The sequence below is a fragment of the Toxorhynchites rutilus genome, chromosome 2 (assembly GCF_029784135.1).
Source record: "Toxorhynchites rutilus septentrionalis strain SRP chromosome 2, ASM2978413v1, whole genome shotgun sequence".
Lineage (NCBI taxonomy): Eukaryota > Metazoa > Arthropoda > Insecta > Diptera > Culicidae > Toxorhynchites > Toxorhynchites rutilus.
Window position 1 is genome coordinate 177144625 of NC_073745.1, and position 26779 is coordinate 177171403.

A 26779-nucleotide genomic window follows, 5' to 3' on the forward strand; every position below is an offset into this window, starting at 1 on the left:
TTTCATGTCCTTTGAAAGGACGGATTGGTTCCACAAGCACGTTAACAGAATCACCTCGATCACCAGTACTCTGTATCACTTTTTGGCACTTCCTTCTGGATGACTGCTGGTTCTCCGCTGGAATCAGAATAATGATCTGCTGATAAAAAAAACTAGCAAATGGTTTTGGCTTTTTACAGTTTTATTAACACGGTTAAATACACGGAATTGTATCCTCTCTTGTTGCTGGTTGGAAATGGAGTGAGAATTGAGGTGAAGGTGGAAGCTAGCCACAAATGGCTGCCACAATGCGTGCTTTGGCAAAACTCAGACGTCTTCCGATGTGAGGTGTTGTAAGATGAGAAGCTTTAACCTTTTAAACCCTCTTTGTGTGAGGACTTTTTACCAAAATTTGACGAATTATCACCTGAGTAGTTGAGAAGTTGAAATATTGCTTTATTTGCATAAGCGATTATGAGGTATTCGAAGCTGTGCTAACTGTTTCCCATTTATCCCGATCAGAGAGCTTCGATTTACGTGGAGCTCTCTCCTTATTACTATATTCGCCAAATAATTGAGCACTACTGGATGGGATGCCCAATCCGACGAGCAAACTCTTTGATATCAACATTTTCTTGGTGAACATTTGCATTTTCTTGGTGAAATGCATCGATTTGTCTTGCTTCTCGAACTCTAACAACTAAAACAACGGAAAATGTAACTGGTCTTATAGAAACTTGACACTTGAGAAATACAAAAACATTCGTTTACGCTCAGCGCTTGCACACCTATGAAAATCATGCTGTGTATGATAGTGTATGATATAAATTGAAGCATTGTTTGTGTACAATGATACAGAGCAGCAAGATCATCACCTGGTCTTATAGAATTTGGGCAGAGTGTATGTCAATTCACCAACGTATTAACTAACTTGTTTTAAATTGTTAAACATGTCATGTTTTATGCCAAACAAAAATATTTGCGGATAATTTAACTGAACCACTTCATTGGAGTACGAAGCATAAATTTGGAAGTATTTCTCACATCAGAAAATATGTTGCTCCTATATACGTAGTAGAGTTTTATTTGCTTTGTTCATGAAACAGTCGCACATTAATATACTGTCAACTCGTTTATTCAATTGTATTATATACATTAGCTTCTGTAGTTCTTCTGCTATTCAATCTGAATGTCACTGAAAGGCAATACACGTGGATAAAACTGAAAGATAGAGACAATAAATTGATTGAAACTAATAATAATATTCACACATAAACCATCATACACATATTGAAATCTTTTTTTCAAGCTGAAATTTGTAATAATATTACTTCGTGCAATACTTCAAAGAAAAACTACTGTTGGCTCTCTAGAAAATGTGGGATAGTTCATGTGTGAAGGCAAATCGCAACTTACACCAAGTAAATTCCTGGGGATATATCCTTCTTTGCCTTTCTCATCTCTTGCCCACCACCATTCTCTCTCCGTTTCATCTCCTTTTCGAATTATTGTTAGCTTGTCGTTCACACAGAAACTCAATTCGTCAGAATGTTGAGCATCGTATGAAAATACTGCGTATACTTCTCCGTGATTCAATATTCCTAGTTTTTCTTGGATACCTGCAATATACATGCGTCAATTAAACCATTCTGAAAACAGAATTCGCACTTTTTTACTATATAGATATTCCGAGCAGCCATCGAAACCTTCTTCATCTTCTTCACATTTCTCTGCTGGTGTTTCCTGATCCGATAATGTGGCCGCGAATAAACACGCTCCGGATTCAACCAAAAACTTAACCATTGACAAATTGTTACAGCTTGCTGCACAATGTAATGGCGTCCAACCATCCGAATCCTGTGCGTTGACGTCACATCCAAAGCTAACCAAAAATCTATGAATTGATATAAATTAATAGTATGAATATATAATAATATTAAAATGTATTTATTACTCGACTATTTCAACGTGGCCAGCACAGATAGCATTATGTAATGCCGTTATACCTTCATCGTTAGCTGCACTTGGGTTCGATACCTATAAAAATATCAATACTTAAAAATACGTTTCAATGTTGTTTTTCGTTGTATGTTTCGATATGAGAAAGGTAGCTGATCCGGAATATTTCAGGGGGTGATGGTATGGTATTTGTGGTATTCAACCTTTTCCCCAGAGGGACCACAAACACTTTTTAACCATGGTATCGAGGACCGAAAAAATTAGGAGCAGTGGTGTTCGAAGCACAACCGCATTGTTAACGTTAACTTCAAAATTATAACCGGCAAAAAAAAAACATTATAGAAAGACAAAAATGAAACTCTCTTGCATTTGGCAACACTGACAAGGGACGATAAAGAATGCTTTCGCAGAGTGAAGGGCGCGAACAATTCGCGAAACAAAAAACGTCAATTTGAGCTGCTCGCTGTCTAAAGCGACACTAAAACACTGAACTTACTGTATTACCAAATAGGTTTTTAGTATCTCTTAGTAAAATTACATTTAAAGCAACGCTCCAAAGTAAACTTCGAACGGCAGAAGAAAATCCGAACTACATCGGGATTACAAACTCGAATTCACGAATTGGTTTATCGGTAAAAGCCACCTATAGGTCATAAAAACTCTTTTAGTTTCACCAATATTTATAGATTTTTGACGTAGGAACTACGTCTAACCGTTCAATATAGGGGCCCATTTCAATATTTCAGTGTGAAAAAGTGTTCAGTTTTTGAACGCTAATACCTTCTCAATTAATGAATGGATTTTGGTTCCAAATACACACATTGATAGGAAATATCCTCAGCAATTGTTTATATGCTACACATTAGGGGTTCTCAGCTCATGCAATGTTCAAATTGATGAAAAATTGGAAGAAAGAATTCCCTACTTTCCCATACATTTTGTCTGCGCTCCCGCAGCGAACGACTATTCAATACAAGCATCAACGGGTACGGGCGAAACGTATGGACAAGATGAAGGTGGGGACGAAAAAGAGATTATGAATAAATATAGGCGGTCGCTACAACGTTATACTATATACAACTACAACTATATGGCTATATAAAGTAGCGATGGTGGGGCTTGGCTACATTCTATCATCGGGCGCCGAGCAGGAAAGACGATATCTTGAGGTTGATTTTGAACATAAGAGATATCGCTGCATTTGCAGGGGATGTATGTGGTGCGATACCGCAAGAGGAAGAGACAGGAGTTTCTATGCGATGTGGAGCAGGAGAGCCTATCGAAGTATGTTAAAAGCTTTGGGAGCGTCGCGACGAGTGAAGGAGTGGCTAATCGCACTCGATTTGATTGAATGATGGAGTTTTTAAACGGTTTTATTTAGCTATGACATGTTTGTATGTAACATGTTTGTCTATAGCGCTGTACCACATTAATTGAAATTTGACTTCCTTCCTAGTGACCGATTGATCTGAAATTTGGAACACACCTTTATCTCTGCAGTCATTATAAAAGTGCGTATTTCATGATCTTGAAAATCCAAGATGGCGGATTACATATTTTTTCAAAGCTCCATCAATATGAGTATCAAATGAAATACTTGGCTAGTAGAACACAGTTATTCATGAGGAATGCAAAACCAAATTATATCACGATACCAGACGGTAAATTCCTATTACGATATGCTTGACATCAAGTGTGTGTTCATTGCCGGCTGAACAATAACCCCTACATCATTCGCATCGCGTTTGAGTGTTTAGATACAAATACGAAACAATCAAAATTTGTCGTGTGCTGATGTTTTATTTTATCCTTTAATTTTTTTCTTCAATTTTGTGCATGAAAAGTTGGTAATTCTGGGATCTGTGCTTCATGATATTCAAATAATGGACACCCCTTGGTGTAGTCCTACGTCTCTCCGGTTATGTCCCCGACATTACCCACCCGTCTTTTGCGATTTCATTAGTTTTCTTCCGAAGCAGTTTTGAGCTATGAAATTATTTTTTTTAGTCAATGAGTAACAAACATTACTCATACTCCTTTTATCTTTCGTGAGTGATTGTCAGGTCACCTCGTTTAGCCCAAAAAGAGATATTAACACTCATATCCTTGCACCCCAAACGTAACGTACTCGTTTTAGAATTTTTGAAGTTACACCTCAGTACAAATGAAGAAATGATGCGGTGCAAAAATACAGAAGCACTCTCCGCCAAAAGATCTTTCAGATCACAGCTTGTCTGCTGGAGCGAGACTGTGGCCTGAATAATAATGATCATAATTTGAATTATAGAGACATTAAAATTTCTCAAATCATTCGTAGCTAGTCTTGAAAACGTCAAATTGTGTGTGAAGGCCGTGCCAGATGATGGTGGAGGAGCGAGCGTTCCGCTTAAGCACTTGTGGAAGGACACTAGCACACTTTCATGTCCTTTGAAAGGACGGATTGGTTCCACAAGCACGTTAACAGAATCACCTCGATCACCAGTACTCTGTATCACTTTTTGGCACTTCCTTTTGGATGACTACTGGTTCTCCGCTGGAATCAGAATAATGATCTGCTGATAAAAAAACTAGTAAATGGTTTTGGCTTTTTACAGTTTTATTAACACGGTTAAATACACGGAATTGTATCCACTCTTGTTGCTGGTGGGAAATGGAGTGAGAATTAAGGTGAAGGTGGAAGCTAGCCACAAATGGCTGCCACAATGGCGCTCATTTCTTTCATCTCCGTCCCTCACCCCTCGCCCGAAAATCAATAATTGCGCGAAACTATGTGAAGAAAATGATCGTTTTCGCACACTTCCCATGAAGTAATATCAACCAAAATCTAATCGATTACTCACAAGATATTAAATTTTCATCTGCTGTCGCACTGTATAGTGAAAAACGTCGGAAAACTCGAGCAAGTGCTCTGAAAGTTAAATTTTCATTTTTCAATCTTCGGCAATGGTTTTGTTTGTATTGGTGAAAGCATCGTTATTTTTTCGACACTGATGCCAGACAACATCATCGAAACAGCTATCAAAACCACTCAATAAAATGTTATTCCTGAGTCATAGCCTTTCATGTAATGAAAATCAATAGAATAAAATAGTGTTGATATCAATACAATCATTATTTTTACGTTTAATGGGTCTATAATGTAAGTTTAAGCAACTTTAATATTGGGTAAGAAAATTGTATTGCAGAGCTCAGAACACTGCCACGGCTGCCTATGCTTTCAAAAACAATAAACGGAAAAGTATTACATTCAATCAAAATGTCTCAGCCAACGAAGAGAAGGGTTACGGTTCTCCAACGTGAATATGTGAAAACAATACGACCAACGAAGGAAAATATTGAGGAATTATCAGCATCGAGTTACTATGCGGTAGAACTTGTTAATATCAAAAGAGCCCCAATTCGCATGTGTTGTAAATTTGCACATGTTACGCTCGCGTATAATCAGAATTTTACTTCATATGCAAAAATACCCCTTCTATATATTTATGTTTGCAATTGGCATGGTTCATCGGAACATATCGTTCATACATTTAACTTCAGTATTGAATTGTTATTTTTTTTCAAATTAGCTCGGAAAGCAAATATGTCTGGACATATTGGGGCGCGAACATAATGATTCCTGAAGTTTTCGTTATTGTTACACATAAAAAATAGTTTAAAATAAAGTTACACTAGATTGGCCAACAAGAGAAGCCTATCGGACTACATGCGGCCTTGGGCCGCAGGTTGGGTATAGCTGTGATAGAGGGTTGTTTATTTTTACAGGCTCAGATAAATATTGATAGAGGATCCTATTTGATGAAAATACTTCTACGTATATGATCAAATCTCGAACTATGACAGAGTCAGAGTCATTAAACTTCTCCTGAGCCCAAACTATTAAAACTGATAGCGAATTCGTTTTTAAACTGAGTTAGTGCCACACTGACTCTGTAATGAAAAAAACATTTTTAGGTTCACTAATGCGGCGGTTTTTTGGTGTGCGTTATATATAGCGAATTCGTTTTTGTTCAGTTCCAACCCCAAGGCCACACTAACTGTTGTCAAAATGTTTTTTATTCACTCAGTTTCAACCTAGTGTCGCACTAGGTTCGCCCCGAAAGCTGTTAGTTTCGCACTGAGATGTTTCACGGATTGGCACTCGGGTTCACCAATACAACTACACTGAACTGTCAAGTTCCGAGTATTGTTTTGGAAAATCTAAAACTAAAGACAATGAAAGTGGAAAACTGCTGCTTTTGCTTTTGTGTTATTGGAATCGTAATCCAATTCGGATTCTGGTTTTGAAGAATATATTCGCATAGATGGCATTAAGCTTCGTATGCTTTCATTGGGAGGAGAAAAAAATTATGGATGTTCAGGTGGAATAAACATGCTTCCAAGATCAAAATTATAAATAAAAACTTACTTTAACGTATCGAATATTTATTTTATGTGATGAAATAAGAGGTTTTTTTCCGATATCGCTGAAACATATTGAACGAAAACTGTGACCAATGATGATTTTATAATAGTAATTATTTAAGCTTGAGCTTGAGCTTGGGTAGACTGTACAATTCGTAGTTGCTCTCCGTGATTAACCTGAACTACCAAATTGCACAAACAACACACAGAATGACGCTTGGGACTAGTAAATCATTCTCGTTGTACAATTTTCGGTGATTCGAGCTTTAAATGGTCAATAACGACGCCGGCCACGTCCTTACAGTCACCAGGGGAAGGGAAGGAATGTTAGTAAGATATTCGCCGCCCGAAGGCCAAAAGGGTCGCCTCTATAGCGTGGTTCCCTAGCGTTTATCATGGGAGGGATAGTTGTTAGTGGGGAGAGGTTAAAATCAGGATTCACTGAGGTAAGTAATGTGATTATGTAAACGCGAACTACCACTTAATGAAACGAAAAACCTAAAACCTCAAGTTACGACACGCGACAAAAATTATCTTTAGGTATCCTGAGAAGGAAACCTAAATATTTGACATTCAAATCAACCTTTTTAAATCTTTAACTAACATTTCGAGACCACAACTGTAATTACTCTCTGGAATACGAACCCAATTAAATATGTAATAATGGCAACCTACCTAAACACATAAAAACGCACCCAAACAAAGATAAACATAGTCTTCTATACACGAAACTGCATTATAATAAAATTTCATTTATTATATTAGATATGATGTCAATCCACTACGATATCTGCAATATGCATAGCAATATTTGTCTGGTCCAGATCCATAATCCGGAATCGGAATCCAAAATTTGAAATTTTGAATGAAATTATCAATTTTAAAACCTGCATTATAAAATCAGCAATTCGATTTAGGCTCGACAGAATCTCCTGTGAATGTTAATTTTGGATCCCCAATCTAAATTTTGATTGCATAAATGGATTGTAAATCCAAACTGAAATACAAAATCTCATTAAATAACTAACTAAAAAAGCACTGCACACTAAATAGTGGGATAAGGGTGCTACTGATCTAGTCCCCTGAAATGTAGCCTAAACGTACCCTAACATGTAGAAACCATAAAGTACCTAAACACTAGCCGGTTAGTTTTTTTCCTAAATCAATGCTAGCTTTCAAAATCATAAGGGCCCGACATTTGAACAGAAGCTGAAATTTCATTATTGTTGAAGTGTTCTAAACTTAATTTCAATTCAATTTTACTTCTTGTTACGTCGACCAAAAACGTAAACGAACAAAGTCAGAGTCATACAATCGTTTGTTCTTTTGACGGATAAACATTTGACAGTGCATGGGAAAAAAGGTTGCAAGTTTTTTTCATGTAAAATGAACTTGAAAAATAAACTTAATTGACTCCGTATGACTTAGATTGAGACGAAAAGTTTTCCGCTTGCGTCTTAGTTTTAAACGGCTGAAGTTTTCAGCAACCTAATTGTGAAAAAAAAAATTACAATTGCTGACAAAAGACAAATTTCCATGAAGTTGCTCTAGAATCCAAACATAGTAGACAATAGAATACTATTTCTGAAATCAAAGAAAAAATTAAACATTTTAGTGATATGTTCTGTTTTTTTTTCATTATGCAAAAAATATGATTTGGAAATCTGCAATTAGTGTCTATATATCCTCTTTCAACGTTATTCATTGACAGATTAAATTTTGTACCATTTGAGTAACTGACTGGTATGCCTGGTATGTGAACTTCCTATTTTCCTGGCTACTAACACAATCAAAGTTCAACACAACCAAAACCCGCGAATCTCCCCACCTTCTATTCTTCATCTCGGTTCTAGACACAGACAAGTATGATACGCACACAGAAACTCACGACAAACAAACATGAGCCCAAAGTCTATATGGCATCGATAACAAACCAAAACAGGCACTCACATGCACACAAATATTGAGCAGACTAAAAATGTGAAACAGAAAAAAAATGCTACAACATAGAAAGTCATATAGAAAGACGAATTCATTCAATTTCTCAGCTTAATTGTGCTGTTGATGCGACGTCTTAATATTGGAGATAGCATCACTGCGCATCTCAAATACTGATGCAATTGCATGCATCCCGGAGAACAGTTGAATATTTTATGCTATCGTTGCCGTTGCGCTGCTTCAATGTAGCGCAGCGTTTCACTTGCACACATGAACTTTCCCTCATATGGGAACACGAACGAACATGAAATTATTCGAACCGGTCGTTATTTATTCCACATCACAAAAAAAGAAGGAATAAACAAATTATGTATCCGGACCAGAGAAGGGCGAGCGCTCACTAGCCGCTCATTTGAGCCGGTTCGCCAGAACGAGCGTACGATCCACGGTTATTTATAAATGAACCGCGGTTAAAAAAAAAAACCGCTTTTCGAAAGAGTCTCGGCTCAAAAAAGCCGCGGTTCAACAGAACTGCTTTTTGAAAGGGTTTCGGCTCAAAAAAGTGCGGCGGTTCAAAAGAGTCTCGGCTAAAAAAAGGCTCGGTTTAAAAAAGAGCCGCTCTTCGATGAAGTCTCGGCTCAAAAAAGAGCCGCTCAAATGAGCCGGCTCGCTTCAATGAACGTGCGGCTCTGAGCCGCTCACTGAAATGAACCGAATCCGGACCGATACAATCTGCTATGCAAATCAGATCTGCTCGAAATTCTCCAATTTATACACAAATGATTTGGGACATAGCATACAGAATAACGAGAGACAACGAGCACCGGGCACACAATGCGAGAATAATTTTCACCAAACGGCATCATGATGAAATCTCGCCAAATAATTGTTTCTAAATGCTTCGGAAGCCGCTCTTCTCCATTACATAACCGACTCTTCGGCACCACTCCAAGCAAAATAACACGACATAAAACTAAGCACGGAGTGAACGAAAAGCACGTCTACTCTCGATGACTACTCACGCGAGACTCTATATTATAATAGTAATTATTTGTGAAATAAACAGGAAATGCATCGACAAATGGTTAAGTGAGTGTCAGGACTACATGTGTTGGGTGTTCAAACAATATGAAGTAAACATTTTCATTCAAACTTTTATATTTTTACACTGCACTTGGCCCTTCTGATCTGATAGAGAATAATTTACCTCCCAAGCACTAATATCGCCACCAGATGTCGACACTGTACCTTTGTCGTCGCAAATATAAATAAATCAGACTATATAACGCACACCAACAAACCACCGCATTCGTGAAACTGAAAAGGTTTTTTTTTATTAAAAAGTCGAGTTATGTGACCTCCCCCTCTTGGAGAGGGGGGAGAAGCGTCGAAACACCATAGAAACGTATCGTGCTGTCTAAGACCTCCATATGACAAATTCGATTCCGTTTGCTTGCTTAGTTCTTGAGTTATGCAGAAATTTGTGTTTCTTTTGTATGGCAGCCCCCTCTTAGAGAGGGGGGTGGAGAGTCTAACCACCATAGAATTATTTATTGCACCCTGAAACCTCCATATGCCGAATTTCGTTTCATTTGCTTGATTAATTCTCGAATAATGAAGAAATTTGTGTTCAATTTGTATGGCAGCCCCCCTTAGAGAGAGGGGAGGGGTCGCAAACTATCACGAAAACCTTCCCCGGCCCCCAAAACCCCCACATACCAATTTTCATGTTGATCGGTTCAATAGTTTCCGAGTCCATAAGAATCAGACAGACAGACAGACAGACAGACAGAAATCTATTTTTATATATATTTATATATTATATATATTTTATATAGATATAGATAAAATCATCATCAGACACAGTTTTCGTTCAATATGTTTTAGCAATTTAATTAATTTTAATTCTTATTTCATCACATGAAATGAGTATTCGATTCGTTAAGGTAAATTTTCATTCATAATTTTGATTTTGAAAGCATGGTTATTTCACCTGAAAATCCATAATTATTTTCGCCTCCCAATGAAAGCACACGAAACTTAATGCCGTCTACGTTGGCGTTCGCGTCAAATTCAGAATCCGAATTGGATTACGATTCCAATATTACAAAAGCAAAAACAGCAGGTTTTCCATTTGCATAGTCTTCATTTTTAGATTTTTCAAAACAATACGCGGAACTTGACAGTTCAGTATAGTTGTTTGGTGAACCAGAGTGTGAACCCGTGAAACATCTCAGTGCGAAACTATCAGGTTCCGGGATGAACCTAGTGCGAAAATGGATTGAAACTATAAAAAAACCTTTTGACAGCAGTTAGAGTGGGACTGGGGTTGAAACTGAACAAAAACGAATTCGCTATGACTCTAATGAGTTCGCTACTCAGAACAATTATGTTCCTTTCTTTTGAAAGGTGACAAAATTTAGTGTAGAATGATGTTGTAAATCATTTCAATTCGTGCTATTCTGCTACCTGGGCAAAAGAAGGGTGACACTTTTCAGAAATGGCGTGTGGGTTAATGATACTGTTTCCTCCGTTTAGGGCACTAAGTAGTGCACTCGTCTAGGCTCAGATGGTACATTCCTGACTTACACTGGTTCAGCTCTGAATACGGTCCCCATGAAGGACCGTGTCAATCCTAGCATGGCCTCACTGCTTGCAAAGATAACTATGGGATTATAATAAACGACTATGTGCAAAAAGTGGACATAACAGCCCGGAGGAGGGACCCAAAATCATGAAAACATTCAGGAATATACAAGAACAAAACTATGGAAAGGAGAATGTGTTTGCGAGAAGTGGAACCATGATGGTATTCTTCAGCGGGGACAGCTGCGTTCTTCGGTGGAGAACTGATGATGAGAAATTTGTTCCGCCTCGGTTGCTGTCGTTTCGCTAAGAGATACTGAAAAACTATCTGGATATGCAGTTCAGTGTTTCAGTGTCGTTCTAGACAACGAGCAATCAACAGTCAACATGTTAATTCCGAGAGTTAATTTGAAAATCTGCTCGAAATGGCGTTTTATTGCTTTGCAAAATTTGTAGTCCTACTTTATTTATGGCCTGCGGCCTGCGACACTATTATTAACACGTTTTTGTGGTCCATCTGAAGAAAGGTTAAGTACATTGTTGGTCCAAAATTCTATGGGAAGGCCTTTGCTTGTGACGAAGCGTTGGAGTGCCATAATGCACGATTTAGTACTTAGTGAGTGCACTACCTCCATATGCACCGTTCTAATCGTGAGACATGTGAAGAGAGCCGCCCAGCGTTTGCACCTGTCCCCCTTCACAAACATTGGCTGAAATTGAACTTAGTCGAATTTTTTATGCCGAATAACACGCCTTGAATGTATTGTGAATGGTAAGCCCTATTCGCGTGACCACAGTGCAAGTCGGAAGCAATTTCTTTGACGAAAAATCCTCCGGCAAGAACGAGAATCGAACTCGTACCTCAAATGTGTGACGTTTGCCATTCGGCCACGGGAGCACAATGCTTTGCAATAAGGAAGACGAAAATGACCAAAAGTTCATCAAATATGTGTCACAGATAAGCTTATCGAACAAAGGCCAGAAATCATCGGAGGAGACCTTGACACTTGGGCTGAGGAATGGAGAAGCAGATGTATCACCGCTAGAGGGTACTGTTTATCTTTCGCAAAATTGGATGTCACAGTTTCGAACGTAGGCACTTGTAGCACCCTTCGAAAGGATTACCGTGAATACATTATCGATGTGACTTCCTGTAGTCTGCAAGCACTGCAAAACAGAACATGTTTAAGGAATACACTCACAGTGACCATCAGGCAATTCTGTACGAAGCTCGAACCAAGGCCAAAGGAGAGGAGATTTAAGCGACAATAGCTGCTTTGAAACGGAAGATACGTAGGAGCAAATCAATCTGCTATATGGAGTTGTGGGTCTGTGCAATTCGAGTTGTGGTGGCAAAACTCCGAGGTTTGACGACCATCGGCCATCGTAGAAGAACTTTTTTCCGCAGCACGAACATGAACATGTACAAATCATCAACGAAGAAAATACCGCGAGTGCAAAAGGAATGAAAGTAAAGGAGACACACGGAATGGAAAATAGAAAAGCTGGAGCTACTTTCGAAACCAGAGGACTATCTGGAGATCCAGCATCATTTAAACCAACATGTTGCCTGGATACACCAGCAAAATTCTTGGAGAGAATTATTCTCAAAAAATTGATGATTATGGATGATCGAAAATGCAGTTCGGGTTACGGGAAGGAATCCTAGGTCCAACGCCTGCGAACACGATGTATGGCTTGCCAACTCTGAAGCTACCGAAACGTGTGGAGATCATGGGCTTCCGCGGTACAGTGAGCAAACGCAAAGTATTACGGCGGGCAGAAGTATCTGTCAGAGGACATACTGTCGCCTCTAGACGTGCAGTAAAATATTTTGAAGTCATGGTCGACGACATGAACCAACATCTCGACTATGCCTGCGACTATATGGTGGCCAGAATCATGCCAAATAACATTGGACCAAGCAGCAGCAAGAGGCAAGCGTATCTTCGACCATACTGAGGTATCAAGGACGTGAACTTAAGAAAGCTTAACCAGCTCATTCCTGTTCATGACTATGCGAATCGTAAGCAATCTATACGCATCCGGATCTCATCGGCATCATTCTGGCGAAAGACAGTGAGTGTTACAAGCGGGAGGATACCAAAAGTATCCGATGAAATTATGGGAACGGAGTCGATGGGCGAATAGCAGCAGGAATGAGATATGACGAACAACGAAAAAACATGGAGTACAAGGAGGTCACTTTAGTAAGAATTTCACGATCCCCAGTCAACTTAACATGGCAATTGGAATAACAATCATATGGCCTAATTAAAACAATTTTACTAATTGCACATAACAATGACAACATATCAGCGTTGAAAATCCGAATTTCATCCGGAAAGTCATGTTTTTGCCAGCTATATGGGCTGAAAAGTCCCGGAATTTTAAATGAAAACAATCGATTCTCGGGCAATGCTGTATTAGTTCCTCGACATAGTTTCCTTCGAGGGCAATTGGTATAGCGAATTTTCAACATTTCGATTCCCTTTCTGTAGTACGAAACTTCCAAGTCATTGAAATATGTCTCAGTTTCGGCGATGACTATCTCAATATGGGGCCGTTTTCTCTTTATTTTGTCGTTCAGTTTGTTCAATAACGCTGCATAATACTCTCTGGTAACAGTTTTCCCTTCTGCAGGTAATCGATGAAGATTATGCAATGCGCATCCGAAAAAACGGAGGCTAAAACCTTCCCGGCCGACCGTTGGCCTTTTGGCCGCTTGACAGCCACTCTGCAGACTGCCTAGACAGAAAAAGCAAGCGTGGACATTTCTTAATTTTAAAAAAAAAATATAAAAGAATTTAATTGCGATTAAATTTCATTTTAAATTTCCTATTTTCTATTCTATGGTTTGACATTGATAGAAATGTGACCTTAATAAATAGTAACGGTTTGTTCTCAATTTGTTCCCCAAATTGAGTCATATTACGTTTTTTATTCTTTATTTTTTGAGACTTTAAGATATCCTCTCCTATTCTGAGACTCCTAAACTGGTTCGTCCCGGCAAAAACGACCTAATAAGTGCCGCAAGCTGTGTTTACGATGAGCTTGATTTTACATACAGATACGGATAAACAGTTTCAAATTTTTATATCACGAGAATTTCAACACATTTACACATTGAGCTCTTATTTCTGGTCATTTGGCGAAAATGTCCGATTACCAAGACCCTAGGCCAATGCTGGTCAATCACGGAGGGAAGAACAAGGATCATTGGATCACAACTTCTTATATAAATTTTAAAAAACCAGTTGACATCTATTAGAAAACAAAGCAATGTATCAGTTTATAAAGGCTTATCTTCGTGGATGACAAATGCTTCCGCTGATCTCGAAAACTTCCGGAGGCTCTCGTGTTTCAGACAATCACGAACGTTGTGTTTGACCGAATTACGGTTCTCGCACAGATCGCAAAGAGGTGAAATAATTTCCTTTGAAATTATATTTTGCAGTGGCCGATTTTTAGCCTGGACAGAATTCGTCGCTTTCACGTCTTCGATCCTGATTAGATGATGGAGCCTTTAAATTTCCGGAACGCTTCAAGCCGCTTCAACGGACAATTTTCGTGGTATTTACGTGAGATAAATTCGACCAAACTTTGTCGAATTCAAGACCCACTAAGCTCACCTCAGCTCGGAAGTTGTTTCTGATTGAAAGATTTTACAGATTTTCAAATAGGCATTTTTCGAACAACACAACTGAATGTAAAAATAGAACTCATATTCAGGGATGCCAGATGACTGTTTTGAATGTATTAACACGGCACGAAAAGTGTCTTCACATCATATTGAACGAAAATGAGTAATTCAAAACAACTGCTTCATTGGAAATACATGCATATTGATTAAGACTTTTCTTGATAAATCGCTGATTAGGTGAACAGACATTGCCCCCAATAAATCCGTAATAACAAAACGTCTGAGTGATGAAACCATATGCTCGAGAAAATATATCAATGAACCCAAAAGATATATGAAACTTTTTGTTATGTGTAATGTAATGTAATGTTAAAAAAAATTACACAAAGAAAAAAGTATCGATTGATCAATTTCGAAAAGGTTTGTAGTTTTTCTCGAAATAAAAATATGCCCTCGCATCTGACATCACTGATCATACCGAGAAAAACTGACACAAGTCTCTCCAGTCTACCAAATAAAACATTTCAATGAAACTCGTGTACTGGAATAGGATATTTTGCTCGTCTCGACTGTGACTGAAGCCGAGACGAGACGAGACGAATTGCTCGTCTCGTTTTCTGGAATAGGGCCCATAATTTTGAAACCACTTCGTTTTATAAAAACGCCTCATCACAAAACTTTACTTTATTTCACAATACAACTATAATTCCCTAATTTTTGTTCAAATTTATAATTAGTTCTTGGCACTTGGGTATAAAAATGAGTTTTGGGTTTTATAATCGGTTTGTCAACCTATCCTTCCGAAATTGTAATGAACGGAGTTTTCATTTGGGTAATGGGTGCCTCTTTTAAAACCTTTTTGATAGTCTGTTTGTCTTTTTTCAATAGTTACAATGCTTCCTTGTATTTATTGTTTTCTCTTTTCTATCCCTTTCCTTTCCTGATTCTATTTACGTGTTTATGTATTGGTGAGTGATGTTTGGAAACCTAATAATTTGACCTATGCAGCAAATTTTGTTGTGCCCGGGGGTTCACCGAATTGAATTCTCTCTTGTATCCAACAAGCGTTTTTCGTTTTCATCAAAGATTCTCTCAACAAAAAGTAAAAGTAAATCGAAAGCTCTCAGTTCATGTACATTATTCTCAGAATACACATTTTAGAAAAAAAGTTCAACGATATTAAAAAATATGGATGTTCGACTATCAGACAGGTCAACCCTTTTATTGATCAATATGGCTTTTCATGGAAATGCAGAATAGGTTTCACGTATTGTTGAATACAGAAGTGATTTTTTTCAATATTCATTTAACATGTACACGTGGGCATTATCTAAACCCTCTACCTCCTCACCGTGGACATTTTCGTAACCCCTACCCCCGTAACCCCTACCCCCCTAAAGTTATCCACGTTGTATGTGGACAACCCCCTATTGAAGTCAGGAGTGTGGAAATGGATCCACGTTTCATCCAAGGCGCCTAGAAGTATATCCTAAGGTAGGCCAACTTGCTGAAACCACTTTCAGCCATCTTGGAAGTCTACTGTGTTTTGTTTGTAAACAAAACACAATACGCTTGTGCCCAAGCTCGCCCGTGATCAGTCTGTCTCTTTCACGCTTCAAGCAAATAATTCCCCTTCTGCTTTCTTCCGTACTGTTTTCGTATACCGCTCTCCTACCTAACTTAGTGACGAAACGGCCTCACCTTAGGATATACTTTCAGGCGCCTTGGTTTCATCCGTTGTCAGAAAACGTCAAAAGAAGTCCACTCGATTATGATTCAACAACGCCAAACCGGCTGTTGAAGCATCAACGTGCCGCTGTTTTTGGTCGAAGGTCAGCGAAAGCGGCACTCATCGCGCGAATAGCTTTTTAATGTCCAAAACTGTCGTGCAAAATGTATTCTACTCGTTGTTTGAAATATCTATGGTCTCAGCTAACTCGCGTAACTTCACTTTACGATCGTTCAAAACGAGTCGATGTACTTGTTTATCGCGTTCTGGACTCGTAGCCTTTTTGGCCTTCCAGAGTAAGGTGCATCTGCGGTGCTTGTACGACCCGTTTTGAATTCACTAAAACACCGATAAACTGTTGTTCTCGAAGAGGCAGAAGTGGAATAACATTTCGTCAACCACTGCATTGATTGTTCAGGAGTTTTTCCCATCAAAGTTTGATCATATGGCATTCCTTTTTTTTTCATTTTCTATACTACTGTAGTTTGTGAACAAATAAGCGAATTATCATGAAACTTAACACAAAAACTAATGACAGATGAACCTCTCGAAATGAATTGTTCATTTTTAGTGGCGCCATCTGTTGAAAATCCTAGGAATTTCCAGTCCGTGTAGTATTTGTATATAAATTTCACAATTTAAGCAAAAAATACATACCTGTAAAGCTGTTTTTTGTACAAGCTCAAGTTCACCTTCCAAGCTAGCGTCCAACAATAAAGCCAACGGATCGAAACTGACACGACGAGCCAGTTTATTTTTTCCATCATTTATAACTGTAGATATAAATCTCTTACGACGGGTTATCTCGTCGGTTCTTTTGTCCAAAGTTTGCTCTGTTTGAGATTCATTGCTCTTTTTGATGGCATCAACAGCAATTTGAATTTGTTGTTTACTATTCCCTTGTCTTGTACTTTCACTTTTTTCGTTATCTGTTCGCAAAACATTTTGTGACATTTCGTTTGTTGTGTTTTCATCTGATATTCCCATTTCAGTTGGTACCACCATCATAGGTGATTCAATGAAACGTTGTACAGGATGCTGAGTTTTGTAGACCCAACCATTATTTGAAGAATGCCTCAGTTTGGGTTGTTCGCATTGTGGCGACTTTTTTATTGTCAGAGGTCTAGCCTTTATTGGTTGGTTGTCCGAGATATTCACGTTGCTTGACTTGCAAGCAACATGTACATTTGTTTGCGAAGTTTCATTTCCCTCTGCTAATTTATTTGCAACTTCTGTTTCTAATATATGATTGTTAAATTTATTCGGTTTAGGTGGCAAAGCTGGCTTTGTCGCCTCGGCATATTCCATTGAGGCAGGAATGGTTTTCGATTGTGATTGGGGAGTTACGAGATTCACTTTAATATCAGTTGATAGCGATTTGGAACCTGAGCTAATATTCGGTTTACGTGGGGGTACCACCAAGTTGCCCGATGGTATGTTTTGCAACACATTGTAGGCAAATGTCCTACCATAAGGATTTAATATTTTATTTTGTTGATCATTTGTTGCCGTAGTCGATGATGTAACTGGAACTGCAACTGATTTATTTGATAAAGTGAGGGGAGTGCTGTGTACGGTTACTGCCATTTGTGTACGAGATGACACTCCATTTAAATCCGAAACTTTGTCGCTGTCACACTCATTTGTACAAGAATCGGGATTTTCAAGGGCATCCCCAATTTTATTATTCACATTAATATCTATATTTATATCGTCTTTCTGTGCATTATAGTAGCAGTTTCTGCTGTTTGGCTCATTATAATTTTCATTGTCATTGTTGATCATTTCTTGATTTTTTGTAAACTGTTGTTCTTTCAATACAATGTTATTGGAGCTGTCAATGGTTTGATTCTCTAAATGGGGATCGCTCTGGTAGTTCTCATTATTCTTAAGTACATGTTCTAACTTTTTTTGCAAAGCGGCAAGTTTACTTTCGTCGCTCTCAGCATTCATGTTATTATCTTTGAAGACCGAATCGCTCAAATTATCCACACATCCGCTAAGGGATTGCTGATGATTGTGTCGAGTTTTGATATGAGGAAAATCATGTCCCATTTGTGATTGTGATGTATTGTTGTTGACATTGTTGGAAATATTAATTTTATTTCCATTACTTCCAAGCGCAATGGTTTTCTGCGGCAAACGATTGAATGGCTCAACAGCAACAACGTTGTTTTTTGGTGTTTTTTGTTGTGAACAGAAATTCGATGATACAGATCTAAGTGAATGATGCAGAATAGAAAATGATAGAGAATGATACAACAGTCGTTTCATGGCTATTACTTACCGGACATGATTAATGCTTAAATTATGAGCGTGTACGGTTTGGGAAGAGCTTTGTTTATGTGGGACTATATTTAATGCTCGTTTTCTGTTCAAACGTTCTTGCAATTCTAAAATTCGTTGGTCAACTGATTGGAGCTCGGCTTGTCGTTTCTGCAAAGCTTCACGTTGCAAATGAAGACGGGCATCTTGTTGCAAGGATAGTTGGTTGCGATACTATGTAAGGAAAAAAAAAACACGAGTTATAGTGAACCTTATGTTTTCAAATTTGTACTTTTCTTAACTCGTATATGTCGTTTACGTAATTGCTCGCTTTTTATCTACATAGAAAAGTGACGACGTGAATATTATGAGAAAACAAAACGCGAATAGCAAATATTACGACAAATAGTAATATGAAAAATGTGCAATAATTAGTTGGAATCATCTTACCATAAGTTCTCCTCGTAGTTTCTCCAACTCGGCAGTGGATGGTGAATTATTGAACTGCGAATGTGTAGATAATCCTGGAAACAAGTTCAAAGTACCTCTCCTATCACGTCTAAGCTCTTCAAGTTGTCTTGTTAATGCTTCGACTTTTGCAACTGCAAGAGTTAATTCCTTCTCTTTTTCGCTAAATAGTGCTCTAATCGAATCTAAATCGTTTCCTGGAAGATAAAATAATATCAAATTGAAGTCATTGTTAGCATTGGTAAAAGATTCCTCGAATTGCATAAGCCATGTAAAGAAAGTAGTTTCCCTCAGTTGGCATTTAGGGAATTGAGAAGAAAATCTCCACAAGGGGCGTAGCTTCAGTGAAATGATGCAATTTCATATCTTTTCCAATACGGTTTTTATTTATTCGTTTATTTACAATGATTATAGGGTAGATAGGGGCAATATGACCAGGCGGGGCGAAATGGGCCACCCTTCGTTTGGGCTTGTTATTCAACCAATGACACTTATTTTCCAACAATTGTGTTAGAAATACTGTAATTAAGTATCTCCATGGAAACCGTATTCAAATTCAATTGTTTCATAAACATACTAGCTGACCCGGCAAACTTCGTCCCGCCCAAAATTTATTTTATCACATCCACGTTTTTTTACTAACCGCACGTTCATGGGTCCAATCGCAGAACTGTTCATTGATTGATCTTCTGATCTACCCTTTAAAATTATTTTGACGTAGGACTACGTCTTTCATTTCCATGCTGGGGTGTAAGTTGAAAGTTTCAAAAACAAAAGCGTTCGTCAGAGAACGAGATTTTAAGCGTTAATAACTCCAAAACAATTGAACGAAATGGTATGATATACACTTCATTCGAAAGATAAAATGTCTACGCGTTCTATGCTTGTTATTTTTTTGATCCAAAAACTTGTTTCAATAACCTTAAAATTGCTTTTAGAACAGGCTATTGAAATCACACCAATCGGTATAAAAGCGAGTATCGCTCGGAAATCCACTCAGTTACGATCTTTCGAATGAAGATCAATTTCGTTACCGCAAACATCAAATGGACTAACAACGCCTGTCAATTTGTAGTTGTAGAACACATGCGAATTAAATTTTTCGATTTTTCCCAGGTTCCTTCAGAGTTTCAATTGTCATGTTTGGTTACAATATGTTTGATTGAAATATGTGCATTATTTTTATGGGACCTCCTCACCTTTCCAGAAGAGGAAGGGGTGTCATACCATCATAGAAATATTTCTCGTACTCAAAAACCCTCACATCCCAAATTTGGCTCCATTTGCTTCATTGGTTCTCGAGTTATGCAGAAGTTTGTGTTTCATTTGTATGGCAGCCCCCATGCCCTTAGAGAGGAGGTAGGTGTGTCGAACCACCATAGAAACGTTTCGTTTCCCCAAAACTTCCACATGCCAAATGTGGCTCAATTTATTTGATTAGTTCTCGAGTTATCAAACTCGAAACTTGTGTTTCATTTGTATGGGAGGGAAGAGTGACGAACTATCGATCTCTAAAACTTCTATATGATAAGTTTGATTCCATTCGTTTGATTAGTTCTCGAATTGTTCAGCAACTATACTATTAAACCTACGAATTACTTAGGATCTAAATTTAACCTAAAATTCGAAGGTGAACTGAAAGGCCATCCTATTGAACGGGCCACTGAAATGTAAGGAAACGAATTTATAATGTTATCTGAAATTAATGCTTGATTAATTTGCGGTTTGAAGCAGTTGAAGAAAACTCGCTACAGGAATCAGTGCGTTGCCTTTCTTTGCTGTCGTAACAAACTTCAAAATGTCATGATGAGTAACCCATCAATTTCCGGACCAAAGGTGGGATGTGCTGGATGCACCAGACCAGAAGATGTGGACAATATGGTCCAATGTGACGCATGCGATTGGTGGCGCTTCAGCTGTGCAAAAGGAACTGCTGGATGTTTCGATTGCCGCTGAGGAAGAGAGAAGAAGCCGAGTGAGTCGAGCAAACAGCATCGGAAGAGTGAACGATTGGATTGAAAATAGCGCGAATCCACAATCTAGCGCGGCAGGCGGAAATCAAATGCCAGCAGCTTCGGAGATCCAGCAGCATAATCTTCAATCCAATTATTTGAATTCCGATGCGACAGTAGGAAAAATTCACAGACGGTGACGATTACTATTTCGGGATTGAAACCACAGCGTCGTTACCAATTAGTGAATGCCCGCACGGTACGTTTCCTCTCCAACATCTGCAAACCGGAACAGAAGCTGCGCGGATCCCTTACGCAAGCTGAACTGCTCGACGCTGAACGAACGATAATGAAGCTGGTCCAACGAGAAAGTTATCCAGATAAAACGTCAGTTTTTGAACGGAGAAATTCTGAACGAAACGGTCATGGGTCCATTGACCAAAATAGCAAACTGTACAAACTAATACCGACAGTGGACGACGACGGTTTGTTAAAGCAACAAAGTCGTATAGTTGCGGCCAATTCTTACGCCTTCTTTTGTTCGATGCTCGGTTTCCACTCATCCTACCACCAAAGCACCGAGCAGTGAGACTTCTGGTGGAAGAATATAGTCGTCGCTATCGATGTTTATATATTGCGAACAAACAACTCAAAAAATCGTGGTGAATAAAATGTTTTTGTTCACGTTCACGTTCATAATAAAAGTTCGCCAGTAAACGTGAAGTAAATAAATATCAAGCTTCAATAAAGTAATTCGTATAAAATATACAGTTGTTCACGAATCAACTCGAAGCAACGAATGTTTTCAACTCGTGCAGAGATCCGATTGAATGAAATTGCATCCATATACAAATATTCATTGAAAACTCGAGAATTGCATATCCTTTTACAGTTCACGGTAAAACAATTTTCAGAATGCCTTGAGACATTCGAACGTGAACATGAACGGGGAATTATTTTGACGTCTATATTCACCACTATTTTCACGTTTATAACATCTTGATTCCACGGTGGAAATTCAGAATCGTTGTGAAATATTGAATAATTCCACTTTTATCAAGTAGAAAATGTTTCTTCCTATCGTTTCAAGATGTTTTCCTCGCGTTTTGTATATGGACTGATGAATTATTAACAAAAAAAAAGTATTTGTTCACGTTATATAAGTTTTTCAACTAGAAAATGTTTCTTCCTATCGTTTCAAGATGTTTTCCTCGCGTTTTGTATATGGACTGATGAATTATTAACAAAAAAAGTATTTGTTCACGTTCACGGGAACTCTAAACCCACCTTTAGTTGGGAAACCCTTGAAGGGTTCCAATAATTTAAAAACAACCTCTGCTTGTTCCAACAATTTAAAAACGTATTGTTTGAGCTTAAACTGTCATATTGATGAAAAAGTGGTTTCACATAATATGTTTTCAGTGTGACAACTTAATCTGATAGTAAAAAATATGAGGAACAGGTCAAAATTTTGAGAAAAACAGTTCTTAGTTGTTTTCTCCCAAGCGCATCAAATGGACATATGGGGGTTTTCAAATAAACTATTCAATTGATGAACAAGTTTATAATGTGTCATACGTACCCAAAGTAACATTATATGTTTTCTGCAAGTCAACTTGTCCTCGCAATGCTCTTAGTCTTCGAAGTTTTGATTCCTGTGCTTCAACTCGTTCTCGGAGTCTCCGCAATCGTTCTCCTTCGGCAACTGCAGCGGTCTCACATGCTTCTTGTGCTTTTAGGAAACGTAAACGTTGTTCTCTTGCTGCCAATAGTTGCTGTTGCGTGTCAATCTGTTGTTGCTGTCTTAGCGCCATTATTCTTAATTCGGAAGTATGAAGCATTGCAGGCACCTGAAAAAGGAACAAAATTGGTGTCAGCCAAATTTAAACAATCGCATCAAAAAATATACTCACAACTGTTCGATTGCCTCATACCATGACGCGGTGAACTAGAATATAGACTAGATAAAACAATACATTTTAGTTATAATTGAATACTGGATGAAGTATTCAAGAGAATCATTTTTTTTTCAATTTAGGAAGAGTAGAAAGTTGCAGATTGGGAACACAACAGAAGGCATCGCATGGTTTAAAACTTATCAACTCGAGCGTCCACATGTCGACAAGACCGCATCGACTCTGTGGTAAACTTTTTTCACCAACAGAAGCCGCCATCACAGGATATTCCCATCTAGATAATGCAACAGAACCTTCTAAAGACCGCATATTGCATTATGTTGAGGAATAAGAAGGGTTTAGACAAATCGCAAAGAACAATGAGGCCATTGACAAATAAGGATAGAAGGATAGAAGAAATCCCCCGAAAATTTACCAACTGTGATACTTTAATTACATATTGATATGTAGGAATAACTATTGAAAAACAGTATGCAATGAAATGTGGAGATAAATGGGAGGTCCATCTTACAATACAGATAAAGAATGTTTTTAAATAACGCATACCTGAGATATGGATTTATTCTCTTTGCTGCCCAGCAGTTTATTTCTTATAAACGATTGTATCGTATTATGTTGACTTTAGAAACCATTTGCACTCATATATAATCACAATGAAATACGTTATTCAAAATAAAATGTCTTGAAGGCGATTCTGTCGATGACAGTTGTTCAAGATTACTTTGGACAGAAACTGTTCCGAAGTACACCAAGCAACACTAACTGCATATGTGATCCCTAGAAAAATTGGAGCACTGTAAATTTAGTATTCCCGTTTCGTTGATAAAGGATAAAACTACCTTCAAATAAATATTTTTCAATTGCGAAACATTGATAATATAACTAATCCACACAAACATCGAAGTGATTCGTCATCACAACAATCTAGTACTTCAACAAGATAAATAGAACTAGATTTCTTTGTTCAGGGATGCCAAGTCAGCTCAGCAAACTACGAAAAATATGTTTTTATGTATTGTAAATTTACTTGACTGTTGGATTCTGAGGTCATTTCAGCTTCCTATTTAAAACAGCACTTTTTACGAGGGGGCGAGAGGGAGAAAACCTTACTAATCACCCCTTCAACTTATCTCCGAATGTCAAAACATAAATCAAAACAAACCACACATAAATTATACAGGTGAAATGGTTTGCAAGAAAAAGGTTCGATTTTGAATTTCACGGCAGGGCTAAAATATTTTTCCTGCTATTTTTTGTAATTATAAACATATACAGTAATTTAAATTTAATGCGACATGCCGAGGCACTACACAGTGTCGCATTGTAGGTGATTTTGATCTGTAATTGGACATTTTCGATGAGAGTGGTACAATGTCGACGTCCACCATAATTTGGGCCCTGAACTCGATGTTTACAAAAATGTCCAATTATAAATAAACATGTTCAATAAAACGTGTCGTAAATTACTGTATAGCATTCCAGAAAATTATTTGCTTTCCATGATTTTGGCATGATAGTGACTGTTCAGTCCACCGCTCAGCGCAGCGCACTGAATGTACGATCGACAGGATGGCGGAGGAAGTAAAGCAACGAGAGGACAACGAGCGCAAGAATACAACCAAAGGAAATAAAATTCAACCACCAGCATGAACCCCACCCGTGGGCGCGTGGGAGCGGCACACAGCGAAAGAAGAGTGCATTGCGAGCGCAAGCAACCTGCTCTCAGTGCAGAGAGAAGACTTCTATTTCAACCGCCAAAGGAAGAGGTTTATTTCGCGTGCTAAAACATTGAAGCAAGAAACTAAAAAGAATGTTTGAACTTGTTAAATATTGTAAATTTGGTGTAAATAAAATGTGTACAAAGGATTAAGTGACTTATTTGCTACCAACCGATTAATCCCTCATTCGGTCCGTGGTATAGTTTTTGGTTTTGGATTGGTCCTTAACAGGACCAAAGAAGCGAATGGAATTTTCCATTTGCTTCGCATCGCACGCGTCACTGGGCCGCTCGGAATCATTTCCGTGGAAACGCATTCTCTCCTAAGTAGCATAACTGCTACTTTGGTTGAGATTGCCATATTCGTTGACCTTGCGTGTCAGCCGCATGGGCGGCTGTGGAAAAGTTTGGTTCGAACACGCACAAACATGATCGCAGCAAAATACAGTCCACTGCTTGGTGAAACAACATTTGGTCCATCGAACCGGATGGAGGCCGGATGGCATATGGATGGAATTTGGATTTTTGTCAACGAATTGGCAAGCAAACTGTGCCATGGATTTGAGTGAGTGGATTGGCTGGTTGGTAGCAAACATATTTGGAAAAGTGATTCGCAAAAAGACTGGTTGGAAAAAGTGAAAATTGGTATATTGGAAAACGACATTGGGCATTGGTAAAATTAAAAAGACATTTAATGTGCAACAAAAACTATTCGAATTAAAAGTGATTTCAAGTGCTATAAAATGAAGAACACGCAAGCTAAAGGTGGAGCTGCTGGTGGGACTGGTGCGCAATCCGGTAGCGGCGATGGCGCCGACATGGAAGAGTATAACACGCTGTTCAATCTTCGAGGACTAGCGAAAGGGAAAATCATCCGCCTAAACGACATGTTGGAGAGAGTGGAAGAGGAACAAACGCAGCTAACATCGCCAGAGGTAAAGGTGTACATGAAGAAACTTGATGCTGCCTATAAGGAATTTCACAACTACCACGAACGGATCGTGGCGGCGGTGGCGCCTGATCGGAAAGAGGAACAAGACTGTGAGTACGTTGAGTTCGAGACGCTATACGATAATGTGTCGATTTTTCTCGAGACATGGCTCGAGAATTTTGCCGCGCCTGACTCTTGTCCTGCTGCTGGTCAACCAGCAACTCATCAGCCGTTGATTGTACAACAATCGCTTCCTCGTGCCATTCCTACATTCGATGGCAAATACGAGCAGTGGGAAAAATTTAAGATCATGTTCCAAGACGTGGTAGACAAGTCAAATGAACCATCACGACTCAAGCTCTATCATTTGGAGAAAGCATTGATTGGGGATGCTGCCGGTTTGATTGATGCGAAAACAATTGCTGATGGCAATTATGATTGCGCTTGGGAAATATTAAGAGAGAGGTTCGAGGATAAGAGGCGTATGATTGATAGGCACATTGTTGGTCTGTTAAGCATAACGAAGATAGTCAAAGAGGATCATTGCGAACTGCGAAAACTTATTGATACATGTGTGGGTCATGTCGAAAATTTAAAATTTCTGGGTCAGGAATTTTCAGGAGTGTCCGAACTTATTGTCGTACACATCCTTACTGGCGCTCTAGACAAAGAGAGCAAACGCGCATGGGAATCTTCAATGGAACATGGGTCGCTTCCGCATTATAATAACACAATCTCGTTTCTCAAGAATCGCATTTCCATTCTCGAAAGATGTCAGGTTTCCACAATTAGCAATGAGAATCAGTTTAATCGTATATCACCTAAAAGAAATGAAATATCTAACAAGCAACCTAATTCGTGAATAAATGCTGCTATGTTTTCAACTAACTGCGAGTTTTGTGAAGGAGATCATTTCGCGTTCAAATGCCCAAGTTTTAATGCATTAAAGATTGATGAGCGGCTCAAGATGGTACGTGACAAGCGGGTTTGCTTTAATTGTTTGAGAAGAGGCCACCGTGGGTTGGATTGTCCATCATATAAATCTTGCTCGAAATGTAAGCGTAGACATCATAGCTTGCTTCATAGAGAAGGAATTCGTCCATCGTTTAATATTGAGAAAAGAGATACACCACCAGAGAATCAAAAACAGCATTTTACTCCAAGCACACTGACAAATCCATATGAAGGCTCATCGAGGCAGGATATTACTGCCGCTTATTCCAACACGCGTGGAAACACAGCTCAGCAAGTGTTGCTGCTAACAGCACAAGTATTCATTTTGGATAAACATG

The 26779-nt window shown here is 38.5% G+C and overlaps 2 protein-coding genes across 2 annotated transcripts; one reads left to right on the plus strand and one right to left on the minus strand.

The window, feature by feature from the left end:
- Positions 1-1043: 1043 nt before the first annotated feature.
- Positions 1044-23768, minus strand: LOC129768748 (apoptosis-stimulating of p53 protein 1). Its single transcript, XM_055770606.1, has 11 exons — positions 23679-23768; positions 23386-23616; positions 22837-22883; positions 22506-22773; positions 18954-19168; positions 18526-18737; positions 16896-18456; positions 1934-2016; positions 1656-1873; positions 1396-1598; positions 1044-1200 (listed from the first exon to the last, which is right to left on the minus strand). Exons 4-11 carry the CDS (start codon positions 22762-22764, stop codon positions 1156-1158), a joined length of 2796 nt encoding a protein of 931 aa, XP_055626581.1. The 5' UTR covers positions 22765-22773; positions 22837-22883; positions 23386-23616; positions 23679-23768; the 3' UTR covers positions 1044-1155.
- A 1531-nt stretch (positions 23769-25299) lies between these two features.
- On the plus strand, positions 25300-26349 carry LOC129766428 (uncharacterized). The gene has a single exon (XM_055766957.1). It carries the CDS (start codon positions 25300-25302, stop codon positions 26347-26349), a length of 1050 nt encoding a protein of 349 aa, XP_055622932.1.
- Positions 26350-26779: the final 430 nt, after the last annotated feature.